The following is an 11,745-nucleotide window of genomic DNA, read 5'->3' on the forward strand; positions in this document are numbered from 1 at the left end:
AGGCAAATCATGAAACTTACCACATGCTGTATCAACTCATATTCTAAGCAAATCAGGCATCTATTCAACTCAGTTTTGTATTTGCTTGTAGCTGATGCATTAAACAGGCATTAAAAAGCACTGACTGCATTCAATCATCTTTATCCCAGTTAAGATAGTGGAGGATTATAAGCATATCCTGTGAACTCTAGGACAAGATACATCTTGAATGCGATGGCAGTTTATTGCAGGGCAATATGCCTGCACACATGCACACATTTGTTCACAACTAAGGACAATTTAGACCAATCAACCTAGAGAAGGGAGGCACGGTGGCTTAGTGGTTAGCACGTTCGCCTCACACCTACAGGGTCGGGGTTCGATTCCCGCCTCCACCTTGTGTGTGTGGAGTTTGCATGTTCTCCCCGTGCCTCGGGGGTTTCCTCCGGGTACTCCGGTTTCCTCCCCCGGTCCAAAGACATGCATGGTAGGTTGATTGGCATCTCTGGAAAAATTGTCCCTGGAAGAAACCAATATGGTCAAAGAGAGAACATGTGAAATGCCAAAAGAGCTCTGGATTGAACTTGGGATCCTGGAGCAGTGATGTGGCAGTGCTACCTAAAGATCCACTGTACAGATCCATTGTGTTATGAAAGTGTTCAACATAGTTTAGTTAGATTTAATCAATACTCATTCTTAGCCAATGAGAGAGAGTGAACATCAATAGCACTTGTTTATGGTCGTTTATAAAAAAGAATGTGTTATCTTATCTATAGGTCAAAGGACATATAGAGCCTTTTTTTACAAGGCAAAATAAACGTTTCTCAAATTTCTGTCAGAATGAATTTATTCACTTACACTTGGCACCAGAGCTTGGCAACAGAGAGCTGTCTTTTCTCAAGTCTCTCGCCAAAATGGCTCAGCATTTCAATATCATACTGAAGACAATTGCTCCCAGTCGGATCCCTCTCCCTTTGCGTCCTCAGTACCAGAGCAAAGAGCCAGGCTCTCCTCCCGCCCTGTCTGCTGCAGCTGTTCCTACTGAGCTCTTTGCGGAAGACTATTGGCATTGTACAGCAAATATAAATCAGCTCTTGTTCTGTTTGCACAGAGAGACTGCCAGGCAAAATGCTTGCAATACTGCAAATAATGACTCGGAAGGCACGGAAGTTTTACTGTATTTACTGCACGGGAAATGAGTGTGTATTGACAGATAGGGCTGTTTTGCGACATATGCAACAAATTTTAAAAAACGGAGTGGTTATCTACATAAGAGATACTCAGAGATGGGAGTGTGGTGTAAAAAATGAGGTAAATTCTCTCTCGAGTAACAGTGCACTTATTTATCAAAGTAAATACTGTGGTAAAAGTTGAAGTCAAATAGTTCAAGTAAGTAAAAGTACAAGAAAGATTCAGAAACAAAAACGAAAATGAAATCTCGAATCAATCATCGATTCATTTACCTTCAGTAATTAGTTTATCCTTGTCAGGGATGTGGTGGATCACAAGCTATCCAGGAACACGGAGTACAAGACGGCTTTACAACCTGGATGAGACACCAGTTTACACACAATCCACTGGCATGCTTTTGAGAGATGGAAGGAAACCAGAGAACATCTAAGAAACACATGGATAACGGGAGATCCTAATAAACATGCAGCAATTTGAGCTCAGTATCAAACTGGAGACCATGACACCGATAAGCAGCATTGTTAAACACACCAAATGTAGCTTAAATCACACACTGATTTTAGTTCCTGAAGCTAAATTTGTATCTTTTCAACCATGGAATGTGTGAAATCACATAATATAATACAAACATTTAACTTATCTGACTTTATCTGAATCTCTCACATTAGCTAGCATGTGACTCTCTTAAGCTGGTTAACTACAGCAAGCTATCTGTCTATATATTTATAGATTTTAGATATAGATACGGGTCTGGATATATTTTATCGATTTTAACTTCACTTTACATCACTGGTGATTCAGATATACTTTCATACATCTCAGTATTTTAGCCAAACTCTTCTCAAACTCCATAAAATACCATAGGCAACTGTCATAGCTTGTTTTTTTTTTATATTACATTTTGTAAATGACCAAGAAGTCATTTGGATGGATCCTGAAGACTTTCTCAGCCAGTGTTTCAATGGAGTAGCATTGGAAATTGCTCTAATTCATTATGAACCACAAACATGTAAGCAGTCCCCATCACTGCAGACTGCATGAATTCAGCTAACACAGATGGCTCCATTCAAGCTTCTGAGCCACAACAGGAAGAGAGCTAACTATAAACCACTTCCTGTGTCAAATGAAGAGCAATGGCATGTTGTGTTTATGAGCAGGGCAGGACAATTACTGCTAAAACTCTGAAGTTAGATTATAAACTCCAAGGCCACAGGCAGCAGGATTGCAGAAGGAAGACTAATATAACAGCAGGTGAATGATTTGCTGTATATATGTTTTTTAATCCTGGTATGCAGTTGAGAAACTGCAAATTGAGTATATCAGTCAAGATTTCCAAATAAATCATATAAATCAGTTCAAGTAAAATAGATCAACCAAAAATAACAGGTGAGTGAAATTAATGAGGAAAGGATTATGTGATGGTTGGTAGGCACACGTCTGTGAAGTTGGCCTGTTTTTTCCGCTTCAGCAGTATAATATTTTGCCTAATCTACTGGTTATGTTTGATCGCACACACAGACTGCCATTTCAATGTATTAAAAAAGCAGGTTATAGGGATCTTTATCATGCCTGGCACTCATATATCTTCATGGAAAGCAGGTGTAGGGTTGTTATATGATTAACTAACTCTTTCTATCCCTCTTGATCAAATCGTGACATTTACTACGTGATTAAAACTAGCAAGACTTTAGATTTTATCTTCAGGTCGACTAGATGTTTTTCCCATGGCGGTGTTAAATGTCCTCCTCACTCAACACAATCTTTCGTTAAATATTTTACATTTATTCATCTGTCAGACTTACAAGTGAGCAACACAGATGAAGGTTAAGAAGTCTTGCTTAAGGACCAAACAGCAGCTGTTTGGTGATACTGGAATTTGGACTCAGAACATTCCAATCAGTAGCCCACAGCTGTAAATGCTGAGCCATCACTCAGCAGTCAGTATTTATGATTTAAGATATTGTTGAGACATTGAAGTAGATCAAATGTTAAAAATATTTTTGAAGACAACATGAAATTTTTATGAAAAAATACTGAAAGTATTTTTGATTGAAGCAACAATACTTGCTTTAGCATAGTATTGCTTTAGACAGTATACCCATGACAGAGTTTTATTATCTGGACCTTGGATTAACATAAATTGTCACCAGCTATTGGTTAATAATATTTTTTGACTGTCTGGTGATTAGATAATTTTCGTGGAAGACAACAAATTGATTCCTCCTTAAGCACTAACATTTGTCATTAAAAGGCAGAAACCAGTCTCCACCTATGGCACTGATCCACAAAGCCTGGTGTAAATTACTCACTCAAAGCAAGCAGTAGCACTCCTGTCAGAACGTTTCCTCAGCAACAGGTCAAGCAAACAGGGCTTGCAGTGAATGCGTGTTACACACATCGAAACAATAATGTCTGGCTGGTTACGCCCTTTAACCAGTATGAGCAACTACACAAAACTCCAGGACTGGAGTCATACCCATTGAGAACAAAGACTGAACACAGTGCTTCAGGTTAAAGAATGCATAGCTATGGAGTATTCTGTAGACAGATAAATAGATGAATACGTATCAGAAAGAATAAAGGAGGTCTCGGTGTGGAGGCATAGCCCTTACAACAATAGAAGGTTATGAGCATTAGTATCAATTTGGTTCTTTTGCACTCAGCACGTGGCAGGAACAGATAATGAAACATCGCTCACTGTCCAGATTTCATCAGCTTTGAGCTCCATACAGTATTTTTTGTTCCAAAGCTGAACCAGCCCCTTCCCCTCTGTGACTTCCCTATTCATTGTCTTTTTCCTCTCAGGAAATCCAGCATCAGAATTCCAGACATTCCTTTAGAAATGCTCATTCACACAGTATTCCTTTTAGCTGTAAATAAACACATGAAGAGGATGAAAAACTGGGTACATGTCTGAGGGACATGGACACGATGAAGTTCGTCTGCGACTCTTAAAACCTGTCACTTTTCCTTCAACAAAATACTGTGATTTGGCATTATTTACATTCAAGTTGATAGTTTATCTTCCTTTAAAAATGTCAAGCTGGCAGCCCACGACCTTCTGTTGTATTTCCTGTTCTCTGTCTTTTTTCAGTCCTCGCTTCTTTATTACCAGTGTCATCTGAGAACATCTGTAACTGAGTAAGGCCAAGGTCAGGGTTAGGAATGCAAACAATACAGGACGCCCACTGCAACATCACAAACTCAGCCAATTCTCTATGCAATGGCTTACAAAGCAAAAAAGGCTGTGCCTCCAATAATATATCTTTCCTCTATGTAGCCAAACCTGTAGAAAACAAATCAACATGATGCAACCTACAGCCAGCCAGAGTTACATTTTCACACTGCTAACTGACAGGACACAGATAGCGTCTAAGGTTATCCGATAGGTAGCAAGGACACACCCTCGTCCATGTGAAGTCAAGCTTATCTCATCCAACTGTGCGCCGCCTGTAACACTATATAGACTCTACCTCTTCCTGAAACACTTACTAGTGCTTATTTTTTTCCTTGTTTACGTATTTTAAAAAAAATCCTCCCAACAGAGTTTTGGGTTGATGGCATTCAAAGTCTGTTAGCTAATGAACTTGTGTTGTTGTATTCATTGATAGAAACCTCAAAGCTTTGGACATCGCTCTGGATAAGGGCTTCTGCCAAATACCATAAATATAAATGTATCTCATATCAGTTTCCCAGATTGCACTACAGATTCCAGGCTTGGATGTAGTTCAACTAGGCTGGCATTAAGGAAACACTCCCTGAGTGAAAAAAAACTCAAAACTGAAATCAAACTAATCCTATAATTGCCAAAAATAGAGTTCAGCCAAGCAATCCCACAAAGTCCGCCTTAGCAACAAACCATGATTTGTGGGATAGTAAACACCCCCTTGTTGTGTTTAATCTTGGCAGGAGTAAAGCACTCCTTCAGTCAGACTCCACAAAGTCTGATCCTTACCCAGCTGCAAGATCTGATACATGTTTACATTATACTACAAACAAGCACCAAACCCTTTCTTTCAGCCAGTTTTTTCTGATCTGAAAAGATCTGATTAATCATTGGAGATGAAGATCTGAACCTAGTCTTCAGGTTTGGGTCCATGTAGGTGGAGACATGTAGACCATTGCTTGACCATGTTTCAGACTAAACTACCACTGTGAAAGCCCCCACCACTGAAAGTTTCATTTTTTGATGTACCTGTAGTTATGAATAAAGTATTTCCAAACAACCTAAAATTGATCTGAACATAACATCAGAACAGTGAAAGCTCAGTGATTAAGACTCAATTTAAGCCATCAAGCCTCAACTTGCTCTATGTGTCTATTACATTTAAAAATTTACCAAATGGAAAAAAAAATCCTCTCCCTCTTGCTTTCAGTACCTTAACAAAGGACTAGTTTGCCGAGACGTGTTAATGCCACCAACATTTTTATGAGACCTCTAATCCATAAAGTTAGCCTAACAGTCTAAAAACAGAGCTGAAATCATAAGCTCATCATTTTCATCATGCAACCCCACCCCATTCTCACACAAGACGAGTGTGACCGCAGTGACCACTTCCTCCACTTCCTCCTGCTCAGGCTCAGGCAAACATGTTAAAACCTATAACTGGCATAAGGAGACAGGATGAACAAAGCATGCAAAAGTTGCATTTCACAGAGTGGGTGTTAACACAGATATTTTGCAACTAGGTCATAATGCTTACAATAAATCATTTTTTAAAAAAAACAAAAAACGCCCTCTTAAAAGGCTCAATGAAGCCTGGAAAGGGCTGGACGGTTATATGCAGCTGTCTGAAGTGGAAGTGAAACTCTCAGATGTGTGGGGAGCTAATTGGAAATTCTTTGTCACACTTCCTCATGACAGCACACCTTACATTAAACCTGCGTAAAAAATCCTCATAGGCTTTATGAAACAGCTAGCAATCATGTCGGCAATCACAACTTACTTATGACTCCATTCATATCAATAATACGTACAATTTTTTCATATATTCATCAGCAGTGAGGCTGGTGAATATATGAATATATTAATGATGTTATTATGCTTATAAAAGCCAGCAAGCGTTTAATACGAGTGGGTAATGCAATTGTATTGAAATATGAGTTTTCTTGGGATTGTTGCAGCCAAAATTGTTGATTTTGAAGGCTTTTCAAAATTTGCCATACGACTTACCAAATTTTTGAAAAGCACACCATTAAAAACATATATGTAATTACATACTCTGATATCTGTATTCATTTTTGACACACATGAATTGAAGAGGGCTTTGGCTGCTTGATTTTGTGTTAATTTAAACTATTCCAAAATAATGGACTCCTGGCGGGACTGAGGGATCTGTGTGACTGATATTTTACATGCATTAGTTACAGTTAAAGGGCTTTGGACAATTGTCCAAAAATGCACAGAAAACATTTACCAAATTTACAGTTGATACCATTATAACTTGTGACGTTAATTATAAACAGAAAAAAGTCCAACTTTCTTTCAAGTGTATTTCAGTATTTCAGTTTAAAGCAAAGTTCAGCAACAAAGTGGTCTAAATATTGCTTTTCCCCCCAGTTCTAGCCCTCAAGGGAACAGTTTGTCAACTCATGCATGAAATGCAGTTTAAAAGACTGCAGATGAGTATAATTACCTCTTACTGTTTAGACTACACAACTGGCAGCGAGTCAGAAATTCAGCCAGCAACATCATGAGGATGTCAGGTGAGAATGCTTCCTTGTTTTGGTGTGAGGAGGAAGAGGAAAAGGCAGTTGATTCGTTTGCTTGTTCATGCATTCAAAATGGTGGACGGTTCAACAAGTGGGTCAAACACTTGGTAATAACAGCTGTGTCAGCAGCAGTACAAACATTTGTGCTGCACACCAGCAGCTTCCCATCACTTTTCTCTGTGTGAAGCACTTTAGCAGCTGTGTGGCCTTTGGGGACTAACAGGGATGCATCCTGTTTTTAAAAGAAGACTACAGTAAGAAAATGCTTAGTAAGGTGAAACCGTGACGACAGCAGAGATAAAGTTCTCCTCAAACTTCTCTACTCAAAATGCAAATAAAAAAAGCAGATTCCACTCAGCAGATTATTTAAAGCCCATAGATTTTCCTGAAGGTTACAAAACAGTGGTGAAGTCAAATATTAAACCTGACTTGCATTCTTTACATTCCTACAACCTAGTGATTCTTAGGTTTTCAGCACAATCCCATTTTGTAAATCAATACAAAATTTGAGCCTGATGTCCAAAACAGCTTTCAGGACTCACACAATGAGCACATCATGAGTTTATTCAAAATTTCCCGTTACTCATTTCAGTCCTTTATCTTTAAATTCTGTCACAAAAAAAAAAATCCCCGGATGTTACTCAGTTTAGAAATTACTTTCAAGGTCTGAAAAATGGATCGAAACAAGAATAAAGTAAAATCTTTAAAATGTCTAAGTTTAATTGGATGTTACAATTACAATCAGTCTCTGTACAATGGTTTTTGAAATGAGTAAAGCAATGAGAGAAAATGAGTCATGTGAAAGTTTCCCCATTTCTATGTCAAGTTCAGTTCACTCAGATGCAAGCGCTAAGGTGGAAATGCAAGAAGGTAACAATCCCACACTGTGAAGACACATGACTTCAACTGACATACTGGTTGACTGAAATTAGCCTAAGCGGAACAAAAGGGGGCTAATGGATTACAAAATAAAACGTATTCAGTTGCTTTACTTGACTTTTGGGCTACATGGTAATAAAGAAACCCCAGGGTTCAATTTTGAACCATGTGACAGCGTGATGTACATTATTATTATTATTGTTTTTTTCCAAACAGTTTATGAATGTCATGTGCTCCTTCCAGAGTAAATATCATAGACTTGCATATAATAAATGTTTCATGGGGTCATTTACAGATTAACCATCATGTGATGCCAGGGACATCATGAAAATGGTAAAGTTTAACCGTTGACACAATGGGCTATTAAATCTGTTACAATTTTGTCAGTAAGACTGTCCTACAAATGGTCTGAAACATCTTGCTTATTAATAAGCTGTATTAATACACCACATCCAAGGACTATTTGTAGGAGACAGACCTTCATTTTTGTCACACAGACTCCAAAAACACAGACGACAGACAGAAGGGTTCCAAAAAGAATAACCTTTAACCAAAAATGAAGTCAAAAAGAAAATAAGAACCAGAAATAGAAAGCCCTACATCATTAGGGAAAAAATATAGATTCTGCATTAAGAAAAAAAAAATCAGAAATGCTTTAAACAACAGTTAAGTAAGGTAGGTGGCCAACAGGCCACAAAACACAGAAAGCTACAAAGCAAGCAAACCAAATCTCATTCAAAGATATAAATTATTAGTTAAGGGGTCATTTCAACAATCAAAAAAATAAATGGAAATATAATTCAAACTTTTTGCGCATACTGAAGTAACTGTTGTTAAGTTTATTCCTTGGAATTTTTTTCCTTCTTAACTAAAATAGTCCAGGCCAAAGCAAACGGTCATTAAGATTTGTAATTAGAGGTGAGCCACGTCAGGCCTTCATACAGTCCGTCACCTGTGGTAGCGCAAGAAGGCTGCACGTACCAGTTGCGGTCTCTGATGCGTGTGAGTCCAAGTTTCTCCTGGATCTCGTGTGGCTTCATGGCATCAGGCAGATCCTGCTTGTTGGCGAAAATCAGGATAATGGCGTCCCGCATCTCACGGTCGTTGATGATGCGGTGCAGCTCCTGTCGGGCCTCGTCAATACGATCCCTATCTGCGCAATCCACCACAAAGATTAAGCCTTGCGTGCCTGTGTAGTAGTGGCGCCACAGTGGGCGGATCTTGTCCTGGCCTCCCACATCCCACACGTTGAACTTGACGTTCTTGTAGGTCACAGTCTCCACGTTGAAGCCCACCGTAGGAATCGTGGTCACCGATTGGCCCAGTTTTAGTTTGTAAAGGATGGTAGTTTTGCCTGCTGCATCCAAGCCCAACATCAATATCCTCATCTCCTTGTTACCGAATATCTTCGACAGCATCTTCCCCATCTTTTAAATAGTTCATAAATATTTCCTTCACCCTAATAAAAAAAAATAAATCTGTTCAACAGGCAAATGTTACCTGAACGTGTAATAGAATCGTTGCTGGGTAAACTTTGTCAAGTAGGACCAGATTTGTGAGTATGCCTGTTGGTCAATCAACATGAACTATGAGTCGACTCCCAGAGGAGTAGTTTATAAAGGCAGTAAAGTTAAAAGAAACTTCAGCAAATCATGAGCAGGATGTGAACTAGTGGATAAAATGATGTAAATCTGTCACACGGCTCATAATGATCACAACTAGCAGCAGTGAGATGTGAGTGAGAATGTTATAGCGTCTCCTTGGATAAAGTGAAGCGTTTAATTAAACAGCACAGTCTTTTAAATTGGGAATGAAACGTCTATACGTGCGATAACTGAAACCCAGTCTCACATTTAAGGTCATTAAGACGTTAAAGCAGCCTTAGACATGTTAAAGGAGCTGTCAGAAACCCGGCTGAGGCCTGGAACAGTCTTCACTTTGCTTTTTTCACTTCCTCTTCGCGTCTGAACAACGCGCGGCTTCTTTTTTCCGTCTTTTCTCAGCTAGAAGTAGAGAAAGATTTCAATTGTCCGTCGAGGAAGCTTTATTTTTTTCCTGCTGTCATCGGGGCAGCTCTTAAACGTCCTGTGTGTGAATTCCTCCCGCCGGCCCTCTGTGAGACAGAGACAGGGAGGTAAGTCAGACAGCCGGAGTGCCAGAGCACAACTTAGCCAAGCTAATCGTTTTAGCCAGTTAGCCGTTAAGCTAACCGAACAGCTCGAGCGCGTTGACTATAACACACTGTACACAAATCCAACAAGATCAATTGCTATATAAAAACACTACCATACGCGCTAAATTCTAATCAAAACGTATCTTCACGTTACCTGTAGAAGCTCGTCATTCTATAATAGGCTTTGGTCCTGTGTTCGCCCCGACAGGCAGCTTCCTCTCAAGCGCCGAATGAAAAACCGGAAAAGGTGTGGACGAACTCACCCGCCACTTCCTGTCAGTCGGCTCGTCGTACCCATTTTAGCTCGATTCCAAATCACTTCCTTCCACCCTTTCGAGTGCCCTATATAGTGTATGATTTTATAGCTTCCGAACTGTATGTAGTGTACTATGCATGTTAAATAAAAAAAAGAATTTGTGATTTAACCTTTGTAAACCGTTGTCATACTCAAATACGACAACAGCGACATCTAGCGTCCAAAAAGTGCCTTCGTCTTTATGCTTGTTTTCAGATCCCGGGCAATACAGTTAACACCACGGGATACTAACTGAATTAAAAATAATTTCTAGTCATAACAATTTCTTTATTTATCCCCAGATTATTCTTGTCAAGTTGATTTTTCTCTAGAATAATTTAAACTCAAACTTAGTGAACCTGACACTACAGATGGAGGATTTCAGCTTATTTTCTATGAAAATGCGCTTTTTTTTTATTACTTTCGGAATTCTAACTGCACGTCTTTCGCAACTGACTCGGTAGCAAACGACCATCTTTTGTTAGTTTTTATTAACAATGCCCCATAATAGCCATCACTGTAAAATTCACGGATACCAGGAGTGGGGTTCGAACCCACGAGGACATGAGTCCATTGGATCTTAAGTCCAACGCCTTAACCACTCGGCCATCCTGGTCACGTGCATGCTACTGCTAAAATACAATTTTTCAATTACTTAAAAGTTAACTTTCGTTGTAAACATAAATAGAATCATCTCAATCCTATTCTGGCTGTTTTCAGCTTGCGACAGACGCCCCTCCCTTCTCCCCCTCCCTAAGAAAAAGTAAGAAAAGTAGCTGTGAGCAAGTTATTTTTGGAACCCGCCAGAAAGTAATTTATAGCGGTAAGGCAACTATGGAACGCCATTAGGGTCAATACACAGAGACGTATAATTATATGGGGATAATAAAACAAAAAAGTTTGTATTTCTTCAACAAATGAGACCCTTCAGTTCCAGATGTTTATATTAATAATTAAATTGTTTTACTGATTTTCTTTTACTCCATCAACTCGGACACAGCAATATAATAATACTACTATTGCCAATACTACTACTACTAATAATAATAATCTGATCCATGCAATGTTTCTGAGAATATCTCAATCCTCACAAAAATGTGAAAACAAGCAAGTGTGCGGTGATCGTGTGTTACAAATTGTTATTTCAAATGTCTTGTTTTTAAGAGCACGTATAAGCAACAACATGGATGATTGTTCATTCATTTCATATATATGTAAATGTGTGACACAAAATGTGTGACTCAATATTCAGTTCATATGCATTCGTTAATCTTCCAGAGCCAGTATCCTGGTTAGCAGAGCGGTGAGCAAAAAGAAGAAGACAAACATGATCTGTACATACAACATACATGTGGACTAACAACGAGGTGGAAATAATGCTTAAAGGCTTAGACACTGGGACGATTATCGCCAATGTTTATCGCCTTGTGACTAATCGAATGGCGCCAATTTGAGTGTGCACACCAGTGCGTAAAACGCCAGGCGTAATAGCGTCATTTTTAAAAAACACTCATCA

The 11,745-nt window shown here is 39.0% G+C and overlaps 1 protein-coding gene and 1 non-coding gene across 2 annotated transcripts; both read right to left on the minus strand.

The window, feature by feature from the left end:
* Positions 1-7,577: 7,577 nt before the first annotated feature.
* arf6b (ADP-ribosylation factor 6b) lies at positions 7,578-10,244 on the minus strand. The gene is made up of 2 exons (XM_060879690.1): positions 10,089-10,244; positions 7,578-9,874 (listed from the first exon to the last, which is right to left on the minus strand). Exon 2 carries the CDS (start codon positions 9,186-9,188, stop codon positions 8,661-8,663), a length of 528 nt encoding a protein of 175 aa, XP_060735673.1. The 5' UTR covers positions 9,189-9,874; positions 10,089-10,244; the 3' UTR covers positions 7,578-8,660.
* A 518-nt stretch (positions 10,245-10,762) lies between these two features.
* Positions 10,763-10,845, minus strand: trnal-uaa (transfer RNA leucine (anticodon UAA)). The gene has a single exon. It is a non-coding gene; the product is annotated as a tRNA-Leu (tRNA).
* Between the last annotated feature and the right edge of the window lie 900 nt (positions 10,846-11,745).

Source organism: Tachysurus vachellii, chromosome 10 (assembly GCF_030014155.1).
Source record: "Tachysurus vachellii isolate PV-2020 chromosome 10, HZAU_Pvac_v1, whole genome shotgun sequence".
In the NCBI taxonomy this organism is placed as follows: domain Eukaryota; kingdom Metazoa; phylum Chordata; class Actinopteri; order Siluriformes; family Bagridae; genus Tachysurus; species Tachysurus vachellii.

Bases quoted from the DNA above. Each gene is read 5' to 3' on its own strand.
- arf6b (XM_060879690.1), bottom strand. From the start codon at position 9,188: ATGGGGAAGATGCTGTCGAAGATATTCGGTAACAAGGAGATGAGGATA.